Here is a 25,908-nt window from a genome sequence, read left to right on the forward strand (position 1 = left end):
AAGTAATGCTCTAAACTTCCTTGAAAAGCTAATACAATTTCTAAGTCCCAGAATGGGTGGGAATCTAGCTATCTGACTTTGAAGTCACATTCTTGTTTCTGGTGGAGTTCTTTGAAATATAAATGTGAATTCACACCAGCATGTTACATCCCCAATAGTTCCTTTAGATAGCAATCTTCCCAGCTGGAGGTGTGAATAGCATTCTAAGACAAGAAATACAGCTCTTACACAACAGGACTTCTAATAACAAAATAGACATTCACTATATATCCACTTAATCAAAACTCAAATGTTTGATATATAAAATGGCTGTTCCATTTTCCCTCACAATCCCTCCTCTTGGACAGCATATTGTCCAAACAATTATCCCTTCCTAAAAAGAAATTTGAGAAACATATTTTCTATATCAAACAATTGGTACATTAGTTGTGAACAGTCGGGTTCTTGACTTTTCACAGTGTAGAGGATCATTTGGTGACAATTAAAGCTATGTAGGGCCAGCCAGATGTGTATATTAGGGGCCCTGATAAAATGGAACAATTGTAGGATGACTAGGTCTCATCACACATACAAAACCTAATATAACATATATTTTGAAGAAGATAACAAACACTTAGTTTACAATTCCTCCCCTCTTTTAAATTCTCTTACATCTCCCTTTGTTTGCCTAATCTTAGTTAAATATTTCTTTCTAGTTCGTATTTCTCCTGATTTATACATCCAATTTACTTCTGCAGAAAAATCTAATTTTGCTTCACAAAGGCTGAAAAATACAAAACATTAAACAAAGAATCAAAAAGTCCAAAAAAAAACTGTGTGTTGGGCTAATAGTTTATGAACGCCAAGTCTTTAGTTGATTCCTCCATTGTATCCCTGACAGCTAGTCCTCCATAACACTGTCCTGCAACATCTAAGAATTCATACAATGTTCATACATAATATTTTCTTCAGGACCATCGCAGTCCACATGACAAGAAACTTCCGGTAGGTGTGCAGATCTGCTGCAATTATAGCAAATTGAGCTTTGACTTCTATTCATGGACAGCTGAAATGATAAGTATAAAAGTTCTTCAGATATTTCAAAGTCTTGAACCCGCTTTTCTCCATCACTGTTGTTTGTGGCTAATGTCATGAAGTCCAGGAATAAGGGAGGATATTTTTGAAGATGGCGTCATTCAGATTGCTAGTCCAGCATTAGATATCTAATAAAAATGCCCATGAAGCCATGATGTTTTTATTTTTCTGCCAAAGTAAATCTGTGTTATAGAGATAATAAGACCTAGAAGAAAAGAAATCCATCTTAATACAAGGAGAAACCATTCTCACTCAGTATAATGTGTTACTCAACTGTCATCCAAACTACCTACACTATTCAGAATTCAATCCTGAACAATCGGACATCTCAAAGGGGGCCCATCATGTATGGCTGGGATGAGGGACCTTACAGCTGACCAGGAACATGTAAGCACAGAGACAGGAGACTTGGAGAGCACAGAATACAGGACTTAGAAGAAGGGCAGGAGGACAGTTCAGCACTGGGGTACTGGTCTTACAGGCAAGCAGGACACAAAATGCTAGTAAGAAACACTTGTAGCACTGGGGATCAGGGCTCACAGGGAATGCAGGCACACAGGATACAGCTGATGTATCAAGGATTCTAAAACATGAAGGATACCCAACAGTACCATCTGGGGAGACACAGCAACCCTGATTTACTATTGTGCCTAGGCGCATTTCCGTGGGCGAATGTCTATTTTTTAGTGGCGACCGTCTACTTTTTCCCCACTAAGAGATTTACTAAAGAGAAGCGTCAACAAGTAGACACCCAATCAAATTTACTAACGAGACACAAACCAGAAATAAGACTCAAAAAGCAAACTTGCTAAGAGGCACGTCTAACACCATGAAAAATCACTGCAGAGACGTTCACTTAGATGTTTGCTTTGCCAAATATCAGGACTTCACTTTAAACAATATCTGCTATTTCCAAACAAAATTAAAATGTGTTAAAAATATTTTTTTTAAGTAAGTCAACACAGTGAAGAACTAGACGCCTGTGCAGCGTCTTTGGCTGATATAAATGCACATGTGCAGAACACATTTTAGACATCCTCTCTGGGCGCTTGCTTTTTAGCCACTGTTCAATAGTAAATCTCTGGCTGGAGTCCTCTGACAGCCGGCACTCGGTCGTGTCTCCTGTGTGTGGAGTCCTCTGACAGCCGGCACTCGGTCACGTCTCCTGTGTGTGGAGTCCTCTGACAGCCGGCACTCGGTCGTGTCTCCTGTGTGTGGAGTCCTCTGACAGCCGGCACTCGGTCGTGTCTCCTGTGTGTGGAGTCCTCTGACAGCCGGCACTCGGTCGCGTCTCCTGTGTGTGGAGTCCTCTGACAGCCGGCACTCGGTCGCGTCTCCTGTGTGTGGAGTCCTCTGACAGCCGGCACTCGGTCGCGTCTCCTGTGTGTGGAGTCCTCTGACAGCCGGCACTCGGTCGCGTCTCCTGTGTTTGGAGTCCTCTGACAGCCGGCACTCGGTCACGTCTCCTGTGTGTGGAGTCCTCTGACAGCCGGCACTCGGTCGCGTCTCCTGTGTGTGGAGTCCTCTGACAGCCGGCACTCGGTCATGTCTCCTGTGTGTGGAGTCCTCTGACAGCCGGCACTCGGTCACGTCTCCTGTGTGTGGAGTCCTCTGACAGCCGGCACTCGGTGGCGTCTCCTGTGTGTGGAGTCCTCTGACAGCCGGCACTCGGTCACGTCTCCTGTGTGTGGATTCCTCTGACAGCCGGCACTCGGTCACGTCTCCTGTGTGTGGAGTCCTCTGACAGCCGGCACTCGGTCGCGTCTCCTGTGTGTGGAGTCCTCTGACAGCCGGCACTCGGTCGCCTCTCCTGTGTGTGGAGTCCTCTGACAGCCGGCACTCAGTCGCCTCTCCTGTGTTTAACAAACAGCCCTCGGCATATCTTTATGTATTCTAATTTGATTTCCTTAGTTCTAGTGATTCTATTTTTGTTTCTTATCCTAGATAATATTTATTTTGACAGCTGAATGTAAAAAAAAAGGTCTGCAATAAAAGAGGGTCCCCCCTCTCATCCATACCAAGCCCTTCAGGTCTGGTATGGATATTAAGGGGGAACTCCACACCGAAATTAAAGAAAAAACAGCGTGGGGTTCTCCCCAAAATCCATTCCAGACCCTTATCCGAGCATGCAGCCCAGCAGGTCAGGAAAGGGGGGGTGAGCAAGCGTCCCCTCTCCTGAACCATACCAGGCCACATGCCCTCAACATGGGGGGGTGCTTTGGGGTGGTTGTGGGGGTCTGCGGGTGGGGGGCCCCCTTAATATCCATACCAGACCCAAAGGGCTTGGTGTGGATGGGAGGGGGGACCACACGCTGTTTTTTGTTTACATTTTGATGTGGAGTTACCCTTTAAGATACATACCAGACCCGAAGGGCTTGGTGTGGATGGGAGGGGGACCCCACGCTGTTTTTTATTTATTATGGTGCTGGTTTTTAAATGTAATTCTCCCTTTTTTTCTTCACTATAGCTCAGAAATTCACCTGTCACTTCCTCCAGCTAAAAGAGAAAGTTTTCTTGGAATTTATATCCCTAAAGGAAACAATGTTTACTTTGAGTTTATTAAAAGATACAAAGTTTTCTGTAACTTCGGGGAAAGTGACTTCTAAGCTTGTGAACTATAGTGAAGAAAAAAAAGGCGGCATTTGCATTTGAAAATCAGCGCCGACATACACTTTGTATTGCAAAAAAAAATATTAACAATTGTGTAAACGGAGGCATTATTTTCAATGGATTTTCATTCGTAAACCGAAAATTCCGTTAACCGAGGCGTTGGTAAACCGAGGTACGCCTGTATTAGTATTGCAATCCTTTGTATTGGGATACATAGAACCAACATACATCTGAATTGGCAACATAGCACAACATTTGTGTCACATTGGAGATATCTGGCTAGTTACACTGACCTTGCCCAGGGACCTAGGATTGATTCACAGCACAGAAATACAGGCAGGTTTAGTGTTCAACAGCTCCGAGGATTAGTGGTTAGCACTACTGTCTCACAACGCTAGGGTTGTTGGTTTGAATCCCAACCACAGCAATGAATTTGCATGATCTCTGTGTGACTACCCTAACATACATGTGCTGGTGGCAGCATCTTTGCTTTCTGTCTAAATGATCCCTAGAATGTGAATTAGAATGAGGCCTTGTCTGTTCAAACACCTTTAAAGTAGCACCTTATGTGAATGTCAAACGATGGGATGAGATAAGGGCCTGGACTAATGATTGATTGGATAATGCTGGTTTTACTCCACCTCCTTTTGGGAACGTTTGTTAAACCATGAGAAGAGTGAGCGAAAGAAATTAATTAAAAAAAAAAAAATTAAATAATGGCATGGAGTCCCCCCCCCCCAAATCCATAACAGACCCTTATCTGAGCATGCAGATACCGCATGCCTTCAAAGATTTATTTCCTTTGTTGAATTGCCTACTTGGTTCACACTAGATGTGAATTAAAATTGTGCTTTTTGTTGGCAATTTCACCGTGTTTTCTGATTTACCAATGAGTTATTGCGTTTTCAATTGTGTTTTGCATTGCAATTTCTATTGTAGTCTATATGTGAAATCGCAGCTGTCATACCGGAAATACGTTCATGACGTTTGCGGAAGGACGTTTGCACACACCCGGAAGTGGTAGTGGGGAGTGTGAGTGGATGGGAGTGTAGTTAGGAGAGTTTAGTGGTCATTTACAAGTCTATATTTTAGTTTTGTTAATTGTTCTTTTGTGGAATTCCAGACCACATCTGGACATGGCGAGATCGCTGTTCTCCACCGAGGAGCTGATCCTCATTTGCTGGGGAAACATTACTAATAATTGTATTTTCAGTTGAAAACATGTCCAATTCCTAGATCCATTGAGGTACATAGCAGAGGTTCAAGGTAATTCATAGAAGAAGTTGTGACGGTCGCGGTGTCAGACCCCCAGTCAGACCCAGAGGTTCAAGGTTCTTCCTAACTATACAGGTGGCACAGACACAAGCATACACTAGGGCCACTGTTAGATATCATGGGGCCCCGTACAGCATACCTGACAGCCCCCCACCGCCAGAGAAAATATCCAAATTATATTTATGGTAAAAATACACTAAAAACATTATTAATGGACATAATCCCAACCATATTCCTGTGAAATCTAAATGATAAAACTGTACTGAGTTCATAAATAAAGCTGTTTGTGTAATTGAGGTTTTGGGGCTCATGGGTGCTGTGGCCTGTAGAGTGGGAATCAGTGGTTTGTTTTTGTGGCTGTCGCCGTTTGCAGCCAACCTATGTTACACTATGGAATTGCTGCAGGTCATAATTTGACAAGCATATGGGTGCAGGTGTACAGCCCTGAACACAGTGAGCATTCAGGGCCACTTCCCCACGCCTTCACACCTGTCAGATTAAAACCTGTGTTCATACAGCTGCTGTGTCCCCATAGTGTAACAGGTGGCTCTAGCCACATAAACAACCCCCTCATTCATACTGTACAGGCCAGAGGACCTGTGTGAATGGGGCATTTTTTACTTTTTTTTTTCCTCAGCTCGTTAATTTCAATGGCCTGCCTAATGTGTGGGAACATGCAAAAATACTGCAGGCATATTATTTTAAAAGTGTGTTGCGCCTAACCGTGCACATCTGCAAAGGGCATTGCATTTCTTTGCTGTGCTGGAAAATGTGTGTTCTTGCATGCGTTTCTGCACCACCAATGGTGTGAACAAGTCCTAAGGGCCAGTTCACACTATAGAAACAGTCTAGATGTGTTCCTGATGCGTTTTTTCATGCCCTTTTGGCATGCATGTTTAGTGTGTTCCAGTACATTTTGGATGCGTTTTGGACACGTTGCATTGCATTTTTGTATCCCTTCCAGTTAGTTTTTTCTACTTTCTTTTTATTCAATTTAATTAGGGACATGTGCGCTTTAGTACATTCAAGGATGTTTCAATGTGTTCCAGTACAGTTCTGTGCAGAAACAATGCAGCGTGGTCAACTTTGTTTACAGCACCTGCAATGCAATGAAAATGCAAGCGCTGATGTGAACTATGACATTGACAACCATATAACCTTCTTTCTGTGCGTTTGTGATGCCGAAAAAAGCAACTGAAACACATGTAGTGTGAACTGGTCCTAAAGATTATTAGAGGTAAGGGAACGGGACTGACCAGGAATTGTGAATTAAATCAGACTAGTGGTGATATACAATCAGCAATTGTATAATAATGTGAGATCTGAGCTGTAGCTGATAGAAAATGAGACACATTCACTTGATCAGTAAATAGTTAAAAAGAGTGGGGCGGTGATCCATAGATTTGCATATGGGACAGGTGATGATGGGGTGGGGGAGGGGGTCAAGTTGTATAAGGAGACAGATTTAAAAGAAGAGAAAAAAGTTACAATGAAATATACACAGCATGAAACTTGCACATTTCCTAATTGGCAGAAGAACAGGACGCAGGTAACATTCATCCACTTTCTAGTCATTAGGCAAAATCATAATTGATTGATCAATATTCCTGGCACTGACACAACCCAGAAAATTGATCTCCATTTTTTGAACGTTCATAAATGTCAAGGAGCTTATAATCTAAGGGCAGAAACTCAGCCATGTACTAGGCCCAATGAACCTAACAGCATGTCTTTTGAGTGTTGGCAGAAACACATCCATACAGGGAAAGCATGCAAACTGGGATGCAGCCATGACTGGGATTAGAACCCATGACCCAAGTGCTGTAAGTTCTGAGCTCTAACCACTAAACCACTGTGGGAGACACAGTTTGAGCTACAATGTAGAATAGTTACATTGTTTAAAAATGATAAAGTGAGCGCTGGTCAAATGATATAGACTAGTAAAATGGTATTACACAAGATAAATATAACCACGAACAGTAGTGCATGAACTCGTGAAAGGTCATCCACCCCTGTGACAGTGTACTACACTATTAAGCACCTTTCTGGCTCCTGTGGCTGAGCTAATTCCTCCCCAGGACCATTTGGGCACCCACCCTGATGGATGGATGGATGGATGGCTGGATGACTAACCCATAGCTGCCAGCATACCGCTGCACCCCCAGATGTGTGATGTGTATAACCCATGCACATTAATACTTTTGTTCTGGTGAGTGTAGACCAGTCCCAAGGGTGGTTTACCTTTCACAAGTTCATGCACTACTGTCCGTCATGGAGAGACCACACGTGCCATTCATAGGCACTCTCTGAGTTGGTACTCTCACACCAAGGACATTCCATTATTCAGGAATGATTCTATGAACTTATTTTAGCACCATTTACCATTTTACGTCATTATTGCAATTATTTGCACTTTTTGGTTTTCACATGCGTTCATTATTGATCACATGCATTTATAGCGCTGCACTTGTCTTTAACATAGAATAGTTACGTGATTAAAGAGAATGAAGATATATTATTATATTGGGAAATTAGAACTATCCAAATTATTTGAGATATAAGTGTGAAAATGTTTAACATTTGAAAATAGAATGTATGACATTCATTAGTAAATGCATTAGTTGTCTGATCATTTTGGAGAAACAGCAAAAAAAAACAACAATTCTAATATAGGAGTACTAATTATGTTACATTCTAAGTATTCTCTTTTGCTAACAGAAAAACGCCAATGGTACAAAGCCCGCGCTTGTGCGCCATCTAGCGAACATATCCGGTATTGCACCTAAAAATGTGCCAGACGCGATTCCACATTTACTAATAGCAAAGTAGACGTTCGTCAATGAGATTGCTAGACGTCGCTCAGAAGACTGACAGGTCTTGATTGATTTCACTGAGTCTGCCTGAATGGTCAGAGTCTGCTGGTAGACTCACGTCTTAGTAAATCAGGGCCTAAAGGTTTAGTAAAGCAAAGGTTAAGTGGGGAGTAAATATCTGAAATCTTGAACCTGCCTCTGCTCAACAGAGTGTCAACCAATGTGGTTTGAAAAAGAGAAGGCTTGTCAGGAGCTGGTGATTTAACAAAGTTTATTACTTGCATTGCATATATAAAATGGTGTGAGGGCAAGTCCAGGCTCCCTAATGTCCGCAGGATTGGTGGAGGTTTACCGGAGGAAGAGTCAAAGATTGTGAAACAAGTGTAAGGTCTTGGGTGTGCCATTAGCGTAGGCCACGTATTGTTGTGGATGAGGGAAAGATGGATTACCATGAATAGGGAGGTAGAGGGAAACCCATGGGGACACTCCCAATTTGCGTCTGATTTCTCTCCAGGCCACCAAAGTGTCACGTAAAAGAGGCTTGTTTTTTAGGGGAGTTGGAAGCTGGTTTATATTGCATGTAAAATAGCAGCTACATTGTGCGGGTTACCATATCAGATTCTAGCTGGTGGAGTAAATAGACGCCTTGTAGCCAGTCTAGACTGATGTGTAAGAGACATGCAAGGTTATATATGTGAATGTTGGGAAGGCCCGATCCCCCCTCGCTCCTCTGGTATGTGAATGTTGGGAAGGCCCGATCCCCCCTCGCTCCTCCGGTATGTGAATGTTGGGAAGGCCCGATCCCCCCTCGCTCCTCCGGTATGTGAATGTTGGGAAGGCCCGATCCCCCCTCGCTCCTCCGGTATGTGAATGTTGGGAAGGCCCGATCCCCCCTCGCTCCTCTGGTATGTGAATGTTGGGAAGGCCCGATCCCCCCTCGCTCCTCCGGTATGTGAATGTTGGGAAGGCCCGATCCCCCCTCGCTCCTCCGGTATGTGAATGTTGGGAAGGCCCGATCCCCCCTCGCTCCTCCGGTATGTGAATGTTGGGAAGGCCCTATCCCCCCTCGCTCCTACGGTATGTGAATGTTGGGAAGGCCCGATCCCCCCTCGCTCCTCCGGTATGTGAATGTTGGGAAGGCCCGATCCCCCCTCGCTCCTCCGGTATGTGAATGTTGGGAAGGCCCGATCCCCCCTCGCTCCTCGGGAGATAGAGGTTTTGCAAAGCTATGCGTGGACGGCGACCCCTCCAGAGAAATTGTGAGAGAGCTGTTTTTAGTTTGGTTACGTCTCCATGCCGGAGTAGTAGAGGAATGGATTGAAGTGGATAAAGTAGTTTTAGGGAAGTCGCCATTTTAAAAAGATGAGATCTCCCCAGGAGCGTGAGGAGCAGACCCACCCACATGGCTAGCAGACACCTTTACCCTCCCCCACTTCCCATCTACTTCTCACACGTGGACACTGCTAGCGGACACTTCTACCCTCTACTTCTCACACGTGGACACTGCTAGCAGACACTTCTACCCTCTACTTCTCACACGTGGAAACTGCTAGCAGACACCTTTACCCTCCCCCACTTCCGCTCTATTTCTCACACGTGGACACCGCTGGCAGACACCTTTACCCTCCCCCAATTCCGCTCTACTTCTCACAGGTGGACACCGCTAGCAGACACCTCTACACTCCCCCACTTTCGCTCTGCTTCTCACACGTGGCACCACTAGCAGACACCTCTACCTTCCCCCACCTCCACTCTACTTCCCACACGTGGACACAGCTAGCAGATACCTCTACCCTCCCCCACCTCCACTCTACTTCTCACACGTGGACACCGCTAGCAGACATCTTTACCTTCCCCCACTTAAGCTCTACTTCTCACACGTGGACACCGCTAGCAGACATCTTTACCCTCCCCCACTTAAGCTCTACTTCTCACACGTGGACACAGCTAGCAGACACCTTTACCCTCCCCCTCTTCCGCTCTACTTCTCACATGTGGACACTGCTAGCAGACACCTCTACCCTACTTTATCCAAGGAGATCCCATTGCTCCATCTTCTCTGCAGATTTGACCCAGTCATTATCATCCCCTATACTCCAACTGTTGAAGGGCCCCATCTATAGCCGGCAGAAGATGAACTCTCCTTGATCTCCATATACTGTATATCCATCGGTAACTCAGAGATGCTCCCACTTTCCATTAGCCAATCCCTGCTCCTCATCCCTCCACACCCGCCCCATATACAGTCCAGGCGTGGCAGTCCCGGGAGTGCAGCTGTGGCTGTGTGAAGCCTGAATGTCCCAGTAGGAGGAGTTCTGCCCGCAGTGTGAGCTGCACTCCTGGAGGACCCTGTTACAGTCTATGCTGCACCACCCAAAGCTTCATGATTGGCCTTCCTCTGCCTCATTGTCTGATATCAATTGTCCGTGTATTGCTACATGTTGGGGATTTCTGCTACAAATCTGAACTAGGAATAGAGAAACTTCATACATATCTTTGGTGACCTCTGATCTCCTTATGAACTGTTTCTTCCATGATGAAGATCAGCCATGGAGTATATCTGAGGTGTATATCAGGGTGTGCTTCTTCCCCACATGAGAGCTGGGATGTCCAGCAACATTCATCTAGAAGACATTTCCCGCACTCAAGGTACTAATACACCTCCAGGGTTGTGTGGGACCCCTGATGTACAGGAAGACAGGACTTCAGAGAGGAACATTTCCCTCACTCAGGACAGGAAAGTGGCTTCTCCCCCGTGTGAAGTCTCTGATGTCTGGGAAGATGTGACTTCACTGAAAAACATTTCCCGCACTTAGGACAGGAATACGGCTTCTCCCCCGTGTGAGATCTCTGATGTGTGTAAAGATGGGATATCTGTGAAAAATATTTCCCGCACTCAGGACAGGAATACGGCTTCTCCCCCGTGTGAGATCTCTGATGTGTATAAAGATGGGACTTCTGTGAAAAACATTTCCCACACTCAGGACAGGAATACAACTTCTCCCCCGTGTGAGATCTCTGATGTCTGTAAAGACTGGACTTCTCTGAGAAACATTTCTCGCACTCAGGACAGGAATACGGCTTCTCCCCTGTGTGATATCTCTGATGCTTGTGAAAATGGGATTTCAATGAAAAAAAGTTCCCACACTCAGAACAGGAATATGGTTTTTCCCCTGTGTGAGATCTCTGATGTGTGTAAAGATTGGTCTTCTGTGAAAAACATTCCCCACACTCAGGACATGAATACGGCTTCTCTCCTGTATGAGATCTCTGATGTGTGTAAAGAATAGACCTATCTGAAAAACATTTCCCACACTCATGACAGGAATACGGCTTTTCTCCTGTGTGAGATCTTTGATGTGTGTAAAGAGTGGACTTCTCTGAAAAACATTTCCCGCACTCAGGACAGGAATACGGTTTCTCCCCCGTGTGAGATCTCTGATGTGTGTAAAGATTGGACTTCACTGAAAAACATTTCCCGCACTCAGGACAGGAATACGGCTTCTCTCCTGTGTGAGATCTTTTATGCACATTAAGATGGCATTTAAAATTAAATCCCTTCCCACACTCAGTACAGGAGAGCCTCTTCTCTGTTGGAAGGCCGGCCCGGTCCCGCACAGTCTGAGGTTCCTCAGGATACGAGGAATCCGATGGTCCATCTACACTGGGTGGTGCCGGATGGACATTGGAGGGAGCCAGGTTTTCTCCTGGACTATACTGTGTGATGTCCTCATCTTCTACTTTCCAGTCTGGAGACAAAGTGAGACAATCCTCGGAGGTTTTCCTCATCTCCCGGCCATGGACTAAAATACAAAGACAAAGAGGATTACTAGACAGGAGCTGATTGGTTCCCCCAAACCAGGACTCCGCCCACATCAGGCAGCTTGGACTCTGAGGAGCTTACAATTCCACCCTCAAGGGAACTAGGAAATGGCTCCTCTGATCTCCTACCAGGTCATTTCTTTATTCAGGGACCTTAGTCAGAGAGTGAGGAAACAACCAGAACTGTCTTTTATAGGAGGGACAGTGATGAGGGGATTATAGAACGAGGGTCCCCACCCCCTCTATCACTCATCGCCATCTTCCCAACACAAGAAGTACTGCACTTCCTTATTTACTCCATGATTTAGTCATGAAGAACAGCGGGGCTGAGCCCCACCAGAGGTCAGAGAGTGAGGATGGGGGGAGAACAACCAAGATGAAGACTGGACTGATCCTGAAGACCACCATCATTGGGGTATTGACTCCTCCCTCATTATCACTTTCTGTTTAAGGGTCCAAAGTTGGAGGATGTTATCACATTATTATCACCATGTAAAAGTCTGTGCTCCAATCACATCATCCGATATAAAATGTCCAGCTGGGAGGAAATGGGTGTAACAAAAGAGAATCCATATTATGTGTATATATAGCACTGGGGGGAGGGGGAAGAGCAGAAGTCAGGACTATGGAATGTACAACACAGAGTATATAGTGCAGGGGTCAGGAGGATGTAATGTACAACATAGAGTATATAGTGCAGGGGTCAGGAGTATGTAATGTACAACATAGAGTATATAGTGCAGGGGTCAGGAGTATGTAATGTACAACATAGAGTATATAGTGCAGGGGTCAGGAGTATGTAATGTACAACATAGAGTATATAGTGCAGGGGTCAGGAGTATGTAATGTACAACATAGAGTATATAGTGCAGGGTCAGGAGTATGTAATGTACAACATAGAGTATATAGTGCAGGGGTCAGGAGTATGTAGTGTACAACAGAGTATATAGTGCAGGGGTCAGGAGTATGTAATGTACAACATAGAGAATATAGTGCAGGGGTCAGGAGTATGTAATGTACAACATAGAGAATATAGTGCAGGGGTCAGGAGTATGTAATGTACAACATAGAGTATATAGTGCAGGGGTCAGGACTATGTAATGTACAACATGGAGTATATAGTGCAGGGGTCAGGAGTATGTAATGTACAACATGGAGTATATAGTGCAGGGGTCAGGAGTATGGAATGGACAATATAAATGATACAGTGTAAGGGTCAGGCCTCATAATATTGGCATTCAGTATTTAATTGTAATCTAAATGTTTACTGTAGACAAGTTGCAGAGATCCCACACCGCTGCCTCCCATCTCCTGAGACTGCACTCAGTGACTTGGGTCTGAGACACTACAGACATATCCCTCCCCTGGCACAAGTGACAAATACTGGAAGAATTGCTATGTCACCACCATGAGGCATAACATCAAAAGAACATGTCCCAGGAGCCTAGGTCTAGTAAAGTCTATGGTGAAATGAACATTTTGCTGCCAGCTGAACCCCAGAACCTCCATAAATCCAGTCTAGATACATAAATTGTGTCTGCAGCACAGAGAAGGAAGATTATCCGAGAGAAATCCAGGAATACAGGACGGGGAACACAGCTCAGGAAAGTGACCAGGGGATTACAGGCTGATATCACCCAGTCCCCGCCCTACTCTGGACCAATCAGTGAGCAGTATGGGTGGAGGAATGGATTTAGTGTTCATGACCCACCTGTGCTGATCTCTGTAGGAGTGTCCTCCTCTATAAATGTCCCCGTTATTCCATCCTCCTCCATAGACTGCTGATCATCCCTCACATACGCCTCTTCTTCTTCTGCTTTCACCTCAAATTCTATATCGATTGGATCTCCACTCTAAATCAAGGAAATGAGAGAAAATATCATCTGTAAAATGTAAGATTTATGATTGTGACATCACACACACAATCCACACATTGTCTCCCTTCACAGAAGCAGATCACATGTGATATGTGGGTACATTTCCCCTAAATACCGCATGCCATCCTGAAACTGTCCATTTCCTATCCCGTGTTGCGGTATTGACCACAAACACTGAACACGCTCAGTAAATACCGCATGAACAGGCGTTACATTCACAGAAGGAAATAAAGAATGAAATGCATGCGGTCATTAATTAGTGGTGGAGACATGCGGCATTCAGGAAATGTGTACTGCTTGGTAAAGAGTGGGCGGCCGCTGGCATCCTTAACAACCAGTAAACAACATGGTTGTTAGGGAGCGAGCGGGCGCCGTGTCCTAACCAACCGATAAATCTAAAAAAAGAATTACCGGCAATGAAAAATTAAGAAAATGGCGTGGGGTCCCCCCCTTGGGTCTGGTATGGATTTTGAGGGGGGACCCCTTGCCAAAATGAAAGAAATACATACCAGACCCCTATCTGAGCATGCAGCATGGCAGGTCAGTAAATGGGGGGATGAGAAAGCGACCCCCCCCGAAACATACCAGGCCATGTGCCCTTAACATGGAGTGGATGCTCTGGGGCAGGGGGGCTTTGCTCCCTCAGAGCACCTTGTCCATGTTGATGAGGACAAGGGACTCTTCCCTACAACCCAGGCTAGTGGCTGTGGGGGTTTGCGGGTCGGGGACTTACAAAAAACTTAACAAGGAAGCCCTCAGATCCCTCACTCCATGTGAATGAGTATGGGGTACATGGTACCCCTAATTATTGACCCCAAAAAAGTATTCCATTAAAAAGACAACAGGCAGTATTTGACAAGTCCTTTATTAAAAAAGCAAAAATAAAGCAAAATGCCCCCCCGGTGTAGATCCATCATCAATCACGATGCTCGCTGTCACCGCTGACTCGGAAAGAAAAGCTCCGCTCCCAATGAAGACTCCCCTCTGTCTGACAGCTCTGCTGCCTCCTGCCACTAAATATACTAAGGGACGGTGCCACTCGGTGATGTCACTGACCGGGGCATGTTGTATTGGTGACGTCACTGACCAGGGCATGTTGTATTGGTGACGTCACTGACCGGGGCATGTTGTATTGGTGACGTCACTGACCAGGGCATGTTGTATTGGTGATGTCACTGACCGGGGCATATTGTATTGGTGACGTCACTGACCGGGGCATGTTGTATTGGTGACGTCACTGACCGGGGCATGTTGTATTGGTGACGTCACTGACCGGGGCATGTTGTATTGGTGACGTCACTGACCGGGGCATGTTGTATTGGTGACATCACTGACCGGGGCATGTTGTATTGGTGACGTCACTAACCGGGGCATGTTGTATTGGTGACGTCACTGACCAGGGCATGTTGTATTGGTGATGTCACTGCCCGGGGTATATTGTATTGGTGACGTCACTGACCGGGGCATGTTGTATTGGTGACGTCACTAACCGGGGCATGTTGTATTGGTGATGTCACTGACCGGGGCATGTTGTATTGGTGACATCACAAGAGGGCAAGGCCACCCAGTGACATCACAGGGTTGTAGCGCTCCTTAGTTTATTTAGAAGTGGGAGGCGGCGGCGGAGCTGTCATATGGCAGGAGGGGAGCTTTGTTTTTTCTTTGAGTCAGCAATGACAGCGAGTATCGTGATTGGATCATCGATAAATCTACATCAGGCGGACATTTTTCTTTATTTTTGTTTTGTCAAAAATTTCTTCCAGTGTTTTTTTTACACTACACTGTTTGGTGAATGAATAGGGGTACTATGTACTCTATACTCATTCACATTGTGGGGGGCCGGGATCTGGGGGCCTCCTTGTTAAAGGTGGCTTCTAGATTTTAATCTGTCACATGTTCACCCAGATGCCACACCCACAGCGACTAGCTAACCAAGGTGGGCAGTAAGGGGAACTTACCTGTGAATGTATCTACGTATATAAGACCGTCCGTGACATACTTTCACAGCCCATACTACCTCTTGGCCACCACCGGGGGGAGACTTTACTCCAATCCAGATGGCTGACCACACACTGGCAGATACAAATCTTACATACAATCTGATGCACTAACTATTGTTGAGGAGCAGCCTAGCAATCACACACCCTTCTAGGATTCCTCCATCTATCCTACAAGCCAGAACCCCGATGTTAATCACTCTTCCACTGTCCACACACCCCCACACCAGACACACCACAAACGGTAGCTGGTCACCACCCAACAGTTTATCCGCAGAACGGTCTGCTGGGACACCCCACACACACAGATCTCCGTCTGGCAGATCTGTTACCTTTTACAATCTGCACGCAATTTGCAAACACACAGAGCAATTGCATATAGATTGCCAATGAGCTTGTACGAGCGTATAAAGACACTAAAATACAATACTATCTGATCTCTCCAATCTGATCTCTCCAATCTGATCTCTCCGGAGATATGAGCCCGAGCTTAAATACACAGAAGTCACTTATTAATTTTAAGATTTAATATCCCGAAAGTGGGCAGTGCATAAAATATGTACAAAGTATAAAGAGTTACAGAAGATACATAAAATACAAGAAGACACACATATTCACTATAAAATAAAAGGGAATAAAAAGCAAAAAATTAAACTTTTACCAAGATTTATTCTGTGACTGGAGCAAGTCAGAGAAAGTCCACAATCCGTCAGTTAATAGGACGCGCTCCATACGAATCACACTGTCCCAATGTACGGGTCCTCAATTTATGGGGATATGGACGTGGGCTGGACATTAGTTCTTGGCCAATCGACTCTGAGGGGTGTTCCTGTACCCGCCCACAGGCTGTTCTGGGTGCTGAACTGCCCAAAGTCAATTGGACCAAGACCGGTTTGAATCACCAAGTCGGGGATCGAATTTCCAACACCAGTGCATCGGTCCGATCGCGACAATACCAATCACTGTTCCGCTATCCCACTCCAGCACCACATAACCATTTTCTGCATTTTTCTGGAATTCTACATAGTCCACAAATATAGTTTTTATATGCCGATGCAGCCTACACAGTGTCCCATCAGAAGGAAGTATTGTCATCTCTCTGCAACTAATATTTTAGCTTTTATGAGGGATGAAACATATTCCTTTGATCTATGTATGTACTTTTAGTGCTCCCTAGACAGATTGGAGCCCCCCTGGTGTCATGAAGCCGAAACATCTGCGTTTCTCTTTTAAGCTTCAGGAAGATGGCAGAGTCTGATTACGTATAGGTGACAAAATCTTATAAGCACCCAGGTGCCACTTCCAGAGGAGGCTAGGTCCCTTCAGATGCTAATTGGTGACCATCTGTCTCTGAATACCTTATTTCTTTAATGACAAGGAATGAACTAAATTTACGATTACATATTGCTACAGGTCACATTTCAGCTACTCAAATCTGTACATTTCAGTCACACAATAAGCCCCCCACCCACATCCTCGCACAACCACTGGCCAGGGTTGTGGCGATGGGACCCTTGTCCCCATCGACATGGAGACAAGGTGCTTTTGGGGGGGCCCCTGCCCCAAAGTAACCACCCCATGTTGAGGGTGTGTTACCTGGTATGGTTCAGGAGAAAGGTGGGCACTCACTAAGGCTCTGGTATTGATTTTGCAGGGGAACCCACGCCATTTTTTAAATTATTTTGGCACCAGGGTTTCCCTAAAAATCAGACCTGTCACAGCTGTCAATATTCGCCTCTTGTTTACTGGTTGTTGAGGACACTGGCGGCTGCCCTCTCCTTAACAACAAGCTATTTACAAGTGTTGCTAAGGACACCAGTGGTAAATTACCCGCAGGATTCACTACTAAAAAACAGCATGCAGTATCTTACTACATACTGGGATACGGGAAGATACTGCTTTGTGATTGGAGCCCATAGTCTCTACAAGTCCATGTTCTAGATTCTCCATCCCACCAACCTTGTAATAGTGAGGGATGGTGTGACCTTCCTGTGTGGAATCCTGGGAATACAGAGGACGGGGACATCTCTCTGGGGGGTTCCTGGTATTAGGTGGCTCCATCATATCCTTGTGTCCTTCTGAAAACTCCTCCATCACTCCATACTCCTCATCCTCCTCTTTATACTCTTCTTTAACATCAATATTATCATCCCCGAGGATTCCACTCTGAAAGATATAATAAAACATTCATTGTAACAAACATGCTGTGTATAAATCACAACTACCAATAATTGTCATCATCTACCTGATGATGGTGAGGGATGGTGTGACCTTCCTGTGTGGAATCCCGGGAATACAGAGGACGGGGACATCTCTCTGGTGGGTTCCTGTAGCTGGATGACTCCACCATGGTGTCCTGGTACAGATCTTTGTGTTCTTTTAGAAGCTCTGACTCCTCTATCCCCCCATCCTCATCCTCCTCCTCTTTTATCTCTTCTTTAACCTCAACTTTAGGATCTCTCAGGTTTCCACTCTGAATATATAATAAAAATGACATCAATGGTAACAATGCAGATAATGTACAGATCCTAATGATACTATCAGTGATTGTTCCTCATCTACCTGATGATGGTGAGGGATGGTGTGACCTTCCTGTGTAGAATCCCGGGAATACAGAGGACGGGGACATCTCTCTGGTGGGTTCCCATGACTGGATCCATCTGTAGGAAACACACACACTGACTGAATCCATTGTTTCTATGTGTTTATCAGATGATGGGGGATCTAGGTGGATCCTCCGTACTGCTCTCTCCTTTACAATAAAGTCTCCTCTTACCCGGTGATGTGAGGGGCGGCTGATTGTCCATCATGACGTCCTTGTAGAGATCCTTGTGTCCTTCTAAATACTCCCACTCCTCCATGGAGAAATAGACAGTGACACCCTGACACCTTATAGGAACCTGACACACACAATGATACAGTCACCATCCAGACACATCCCTTGTCTGTTACTGGAGAATGTCCCAGAATTCCCGGCACCGCTCACCTCTCCTGTCAGCAGCTCAGTGATCTCTCTGGTGACTTCTAGAATCTTCTTCTTCTTTCTCTCTTCTATCAGGGAGGGAGGTGGAGGCAATGTGATGTCATATGATCTCCAGACTTCACAGGAGGAAAACTCTACATCTGAACACAAAGAGTCACATCAAATGATATTCCCAGAATCCTCCTCACCTCTCCATTCAGGTCTCCATTTTATTAAAGCCCCACTTTAGGCTGAGGTATAATTCCCCCCCACAGGACCCCCACATAACTCAGGATAAAGCTTGGTGTAAGCAATTCTGATGTCATTACATATAACAGGACAAACAGTCCCACTGTGTTAGTGAGAATAACAAGTACCTGCTGACATCCTAAGAACATAAAAAACTAGAAAAGCTACAATTTCTGGGGAAATTGTGTGAAGTGTTCTTGCCTCCACCAGTAGTCTACAACTAGAGGGGGTGGAGTAACTGGGTGGAGTGGGCGGAGTAACTGTTGTGTGGTTGGAATGGCTGGAGTAACTGTGAAAAATCATGTCCTGAATTTTCAGCTCCCACTCTAGTTTTGAACATTCCGCCATTCATTCCTATGGGACCAATTTCACCACAAATACGGCGATATTTTGTGAACCGCTCGGCAAAACGTTCCACAAAGTAATAGCACACCACTCGGGAACAATCCGCACGTTCGGTATATTACTGTCTATGTAGTGTAACAACTGTGGGAGGAGTTAGGGGGGTAAATTTGGCTATAATAATAAGAATATATATGTGAGATAACAGGAAGTGGTCGCCCTGCAAGAACACTTAAAAAGCCAGATGGAGGGACTTTGGGAGGAGGAGCTGTGAGGTAAGTGTGATGTCATAGGATTATCTGACTCTGGATGGAGGGACATTGGGGGGGGGAGGAGCTGTGAGGTCAGTGTGATGTCATAGGATTCTCTGACTCTGGATGGAGGGACATTGGGAGGAGGAGCTGTGAGGTCAGTGTGATGTCATAGGATTCTCTGACTCTGGATGAAGGGACATTGGGAGGAGGAGCTGTGAGGTCAGTGTGATGTCATAGGATTCTCTGACTCCGGATGGAGGGACATTGGGAGGAGCTTTGAGGTCAGTGTGATGTTATGGGATTCTCTGACTCCGGATGGAGGGACATTTGGATGGGGAGATTTGAGGGGTTCTCTATATGAGGCTCTCATGCAAACCAAATCCTTGTTCCTGGGTGCGTCCTACCTCTCCTAAACTGAAGAGTGAACTTTGACCTTTACCATCCAGAAATCTGTCCGGAATCTGTGGAAGTAAGCTGTCATGTGATCAGGTGACGTGCGGAGGAACGGAGTGTAAATAGCAGACAATTGTCTCCAGAGCTCCCTGTGACGGAAGCGTAGGCAGGACAGAACACACAAAGAAGATGGGGAACACACAAAAACTTTACTGAACTCTGAAAGACACTCAATCCGGACAGTTCATGGCACTCCGCAACATGTGGCTCATAGGGACACCCACGGTAAGCGGGCTCACAGGGACTCAACGGGAACTTGGCTGTGGCATTTGGCCTCAACACAGCTCCTACACAACGTACTAGGGACAACAGCTCACGGGGACTCAATGGGATTCCAGCTGTGGAATCTGGCCTAGCACAGCACCCACCCAGCTTTCTAGGGACATTGGGCTCACAGGGACTCAACGGGACTCTAGTTGTGGAGTTTGGCCTAGCTCAGCTCCCACCCAGCTTTTTAGGGACATTGGGCTCACGGGGACTCATCGGGACTCTAGTTGTGGAGTTTGGCCTAGCACAGCTCCCACCCAGCTTTCTAGGGACATTGGGCTCACGGGGACTCATCGGGACTCTAGTTGTGGAGTTTGGCCTAGCACAGCTCCCACCCAGCTTTCTAGGGACATCGGGCTCATGGGGACTCAACGGGTAGCGATGGCTCAAGCACTCAGGGGCATCACAGGTAGCTATACTCTGGGCACACCACGGGGCGGTTCAAGTAAGGGTAGTCTCGACGTGCAATAGGGCAGTTCATGACACGAGTAGTCGGTGTGCACACCAGAGGGGTCACTACACAGAAAATCAATCCAAGGAAACAACAGGCAGGACGAGGAATAGCAAGAAGGAGCTGAGAGACAAATGAGAATATTGCTCAGCCAATGGGAGATGATCTCAGCATGACTTCCATCATGAAGGAGATGAGGGGGAGGGGAGGAAGTCACTGAAGGTGACCATAGATCCATGGAAATTCAGCTGGTTCAGCAGGGATCGCTCACATTTCCATCCATGTGTGGCCACTGCCGGATAAAAGCCACTCCCCCAGCAGCAGCAGCCAATAGCTTCAGTGCTGATCTGTGTATTCTGAGAGCGGAGGAGTCCCCCCATTGTCAGAATACAAGAGTGCAGCGGGGAAAGATTCCCCCATCCACCTCCAATGTGTGGATGGGGGAATCACTTCAGTTTTTATGGTCATCCCGCTGGCTGAACGATAAAACTGAACCATGTAGGCCAGCTTTGGGAGCAAATATATTATCATCAACTCCTCCCCCTGAAGGGGTTCATCTGGGTTCCCACACTATATATTATTATTATTATACAGGATTTATGGCGCCAACAGTTTTACAATATAACGGGAGACAATACAGCAACAATACAGTTCAATACAAGAGGCTTAGGAGGGCTCTGATCCTGGGAGCTTACAATCTAGGAGGGAGGGGCTAGTGGTACAAAAGGTAGTAACTGTGGGGGATGGACTGGGAGCTAGAGAGTAGAAGGTCTTGTGAGAAGCAGAGAGTACGGTTTGGGTGATATTTAGAGACAAGAGAGTTATAAATGGCTTTATATGTTATTGTTAATGTTTTGAATTTTTTCTGTTGGGCAATGGGAAGCCAGTGGAGGGATTGGCAGAGAGGGGTGGAGGACACTGAATGGAGGCCAGTGAAGGGATTGGCAGAGAGGGGTGGAGGACACTGAGTGGAGGCCAGTGGAGGGATTGGCAGAGAGGGGTGGAGGACACTGAATGGAGGCCAGTGGAGGGATTGGCAGAGAGGGGTGGAGGACACTGAATGGAGAGCAGTGGAGGGATTGGCAGAGAGGGGTGGAGGACACTGAATGGAGGCCAGTGGAGGGATTGGCAGAGAGGGGTGGAGGACACTGAATGGAGGCCAGTGGAGGGATTGGCAGAGAGGGGTGGAGGACAATGAATGGAGGCCAGTGGAGGGATTGGCAGAGAGGGATGGAGACCAGTGGAGGGATTGGCAGAGAGGGGTGGAAGACACTGAATGGAGGCCAGTGGAGGGATTGGCAGATACAGAACGGTTAGTAAGGTGGATGAGTCTGGCAGCAGCATTCATGATAGACTGAAGAGGGGATAGCCTGCGATGAGGTCAGCCAATGAGGAGGGAGTTGCAATAGTCAAGGCGAGATATAACAAGGGAGGGAATAAGTTGCTTAGTGGTTTCCGAGGTTAGGAACGGCGTATCTTGGAGATGTTGTGGAGGTGAAGTCTACAAGATTTGGACAGCGATTGGATTAGGGACTGAAAGGACAGATGGGAGTCTAGGATTACACCTAGTACCCTGGCATGAGGGAGGGACTGATGATTGGATTATTGATCTTGATGGAGAAGTCAGGGGAGGGGGCACGGGCTGGGGGGAATACTAAGAGCTCAGTTTTGGAAAGATTGAGTTTGAGGAAGTGGAGTGACATCCATGCCGATATGTCACTTAGTAGGATAGTAATATATATGTGTGTATCATCATCTGCTGAAGATAAAAGACATCACAGTGACTATGGAGGAAGAGGACGGACATGACTATGGAGGAAGAGGACGGACATAACGGGGGGTTATTGGGTGTAAATAGAACATAACATCTTATTACCTCCTCTGCTGCCACTTCCATCAACATCTCCCATCTACTTCCTGTCTGCACCTGACATCACTTCCTTTCTGTCTTCCATAGAGACTTCCTGTCTGGGTAGAAGTGAGATCCCCACCTTGCGGAGCTCAGAGGAACTGCAGCCCCAAGAAGGGTCTGGTAGTGTGACCCCGGCCTTGTGCTGGGTGTGTATGGACTGTAGATCCTTATAGAGGGGTCACCTCCACTCCCACCAAGGGGGACAGAAATATATGACTGCTCAGGGGAGAACAATTTTGGCCCCTTTGATTTTGCAGTAAAATGTAATTGCAGATTTAGTCCTGTCACACATCTGTTATATGGATACAAGGAACTCCAGTTGAGAAATGGCCCGATCCTCATATTAGATCAGATTTTTTTCTTTTGAAGGGCATCAGACTTCATGATTGACATTGATGTACAGCATAGGACATTTTTTTAAATTTTGTTTCTTACAATTTACATTTTTGTGAATAAATACAGGTATATGTAAGAGGAAGAGACCCTTGTCCTTGTTACTCCCCCGGAAAGTTACCCCTCCATGTTGAAGTCATGTCACCTGGTATGGTTCAAGAGGCAGGAAATACACCCCCTCCCCACCTGTTTCGTGGCCTGGCCAGCATGCTCAGATAGGGATCTGGTATGGAATGTTGGCAGGACCTTCAGGAACATATCTCAGATAGTCTCTGTAAGGTGACCATAGACATGGAGGACACCAGCAATGGTTGGATGTAACATACCCTGTAAAGGTGGCATGATATGACAGATATTCCTGGAATTCAATGTTCAGTATTACAGATACAGTGTTCTCTTCATTTAGTGGTCAGTAGAAGACAAATGGTTCCAATATAAAAATCTGAATAGTCAGCTCTGGGGTGTGAAGATTGGAGGAATGAACACCTAGATGGCAATAATGATCTGACATCCCTGTAGACATAGATACGGATGAATGATCTGTCACCTCACTGAGCCTCAAAGGAAATATTTTGATGTGCTGAATATGACCCCAGTGGGGAGAAGAGATTTGTGCACATTGGGCTCCTCACTGGCTGAAAAGGATTGTCCTTCTTATATAAAATGGTATGTGTCAGGAGTACAGAATCCCAGAGGGGCCCCAACATGGTTCTATGGGGTCTGCTCATGACAGCCATGCTGTGAATGAATATGTTGTGATCAGACTGAAGCAATGGTGTTGGAAATCACATCACCAACCCAGACACCAGAAACGGTGAGTCCATGTAGCCCATGGCACCTTCAGAAGATAGAGCCAACCCCAGGGCTGAGGAGGGAACACCCCCCAGAGGTGATTGGACAGGGTTAGAGCCCACATATTATCTCTATAAATTAGGAAGCATGAGATATGGACTTGGTCTCCTGTGTTCTCATCTGTGACTATACTGTCTACAAGAAGATGAAGAGTCACACTCCGTAATCAGCCCATTCTTCATATTTTATTCTGTGTGTCACCCCAATGGGCTCGTTCACAAGGATAGAGTGGCCCCAACCCTACTCTATGTGAGAGAGCCCATTGGGGTGAAACATATTTTGGGAGTTTGGTTAATCAGGAGGAGATCATGTGTATGGAGTTATGTTGTCATTAGAGATGAGCGAATCGAACTTGGCGAAGTGGAATTCGTTTCGAATATTAGGAAAATTTCGATTCGCGTCGAATCCGAAAATAAGCAGACTTCGGATGCGCGAATCGAAATTTTTCCTAAAATGACGCCGACATGTGCGGCGACGGAGCAGGGATGTCTGGGAAGGCGCGCAGACAAGGCGCGCTGACCCATAATGCATTCATTCATGACATGTGATCGCATTAGCCAATCAGCAGCCAGCCAGCCAGCACTGTGTAATGGTCAAGCTATAAATGGCGGCCATTTTAGAATTCTCCATTTGCCTCCAGTCATTCAACAGAGGCAGACCTGGCTGTATGCAGGGAGAGAGTTAGGGACACAGAAACGTTACTTAGGGACACAGAAACGTTAGTTAGGGCCATAGAAACGTTACATAGGGCCACAGAAACGTTACTTAGGGCCACAGAAACGTTACTTAGGGCCACAGAATCGTTACTTAGGGCCATAGAAACGTTACATAGGGCCACAGAAACGTTACTTAGGGCCACAGAATCGTTAGTTAGGGCCACAGAAACGTTACTCAGGGACAAACAGAATTGTTACTGAGGGATACAGAATTGTTACTGAGGGCCACAGAATCGTTACTTAGGGCCACAGAAACGTTACTTAGGGCCACAGAATTGTTACTTAGGGACAGACACAGAACTGTTACTGAGGGACACAGATTTGTTACTGAGGGCCACAGAAACGTTACTTAGGGCCACAGAAACGTTACTTAGGGCCACAGAATCGTTACTTAGGGCCACAGAAACGTTACTTAGGGCCACAGAAACGTTACTCAGGGACAGACACAGAATTGTTACTGAGGGATACAGAATTGTTACTGAGGGACACAGAACCGTTACTTAGGGCCACAGAAACGTTACTTAGGGCCACAGAATTATTACTTAGGGACAGACACAGAATTGTTACTGAGGGACACAGATTTGTTACTGAGGGCCACAGAAACGTTACTTAGGGCCACAGAAACGTTACTTAGGGCCACAGAATCGTTACTTAGGGCCACAGAAACGTTACTTAGGGCCACAGAAACTTTACTTAGGGCCACAGAATTGTTACTTAGGGACAGACACAGAATTGTTACTGAGGGACACAGAATTGTTACTGAGGGACACAGAAACGTTACTTAGGGCCACAGAAACGTTACTTAGGGCCACAGAATTGTTACTTAGGGACAGACACAGAATTGTTACTGAGGGACACAGAATTGTTACTGAGGGCCACAGAACCGTTACTTAGGGCCACAGAAACGTTACTTAGGGACACAGAAACGTTACTTAGGGCCACAGAATCGTTACTTAGGGCCACATAAACTTTACTTAGGGCCACAGAATTGTTACTTAGGGACACAAAATTGTTACCCAGGGACAGACACAGAATTGTTACTGAGGGATACAGAATTGTTACTGAGGGACACAGAAACGTTACTTAGGGCCACAGAAACGTTACTTAGGGCCACAGAAACGTTACTTAGGGCAACAGAATTGTTACTTAGGGACAGACACAGAATTGTTACTGAGGGCCACAGAATTGTTACTGAGGGCCACAGAATTGTTACTCAGGGACAGACACAGAATTGTTACTGAGGGACACAGAATTGTACAGAGGGCCACAGAACTGTTACTGAGGGCCACAGAAACGTTACTTAGGGACACAGAAACGTTACTTAGGGACACAGAATTGTTACTCAGGGACTGACACAGAATTGTTACTCAGGGACAGACACAGAATTGTTACTGAGGGCCACAGAACTGTTACTGAGGGCAACAGAACTGTTACTTAGGGCCACAGAAACGTTACTTAGGGCCACAGAAACGTTACTTAGGGCTACAGAAACGTTACTTAGGGCCACAGAATCGTTACTTAGGGCCACAGAAACGTTACTTAGGGCCACAGAAACGTTACTTAGGGACACAGAATTGTTACTCAGGGAA

The 25,908-nt window shown here is 45.9% G+C and overlaps 1 protein-coding gene across 1 annotated transcript; it reads right to left on the reverse strand.

Annotated features, from left to right (window-relative positions):
• Positions 1–754: 754 nt before the first annotated feature.
• On the reverse strand, positions 755–22,349 carry LOC149434942 (uncharacterized). The gene is made up of 5 exons (XM_089663162.1): positions 22,323–22,349; positions 18,245–18,368; positions 18,031–18,128; positions 17,428–17,634; positions 755–763 (listed from the first exon to the last, which is right to left on the reverse strand). The coding sequence occupies exons 1-5, from the start codon at positions 22,347–22,349 to the stop codon at positions 755–757; spliced, it is 465 nt and encodes a 154-aa protein (XP_089519288.1).
• Between the last annotated feature and the right edge of the window lie 3,559 nt (positions 22,350–25,908).

This window comes from Staurois parvus, unplaced genomic scaffold (assembly GCF_062004578.1).
Source record: "Staurois parvus isolate SC_StPar_1 unplaced genomic scaffold, SC_StPar_1.0 ptg001636l, whole genome shotgun sequence".
NCBI classification, from domain to species: domain Eukaryota; kingdom Metazoa; phylum Chordata; class Amphibia; order Anura; family Ranidae; genus Staurois; species Staurois parvus.

Excerpts from the sequence above, each read along its gene's own strand:
- LOC149434942 (XM_089663162.1), bottom strand. The coding sequence starts at position 22,349 with ATGTTGATGGAAGTGGCAGCAGAGGAG. Across the intron at positions 18,369-22,322 it reads TGGAAGTGGCAGCAGAGGAG|GTTCCTATAAGGTGTCAGGG; the intron begins GTAATAAGATGT and ends TGTGTGTGTCAG. Across the intron at positions 17,635-18,030 it reads CCATCCCTCACCATCATCAG|AGTGGAATCCTCGGGGATGA; the intron begins GTAGATGAGGAA and ends TATATCTTTCAG.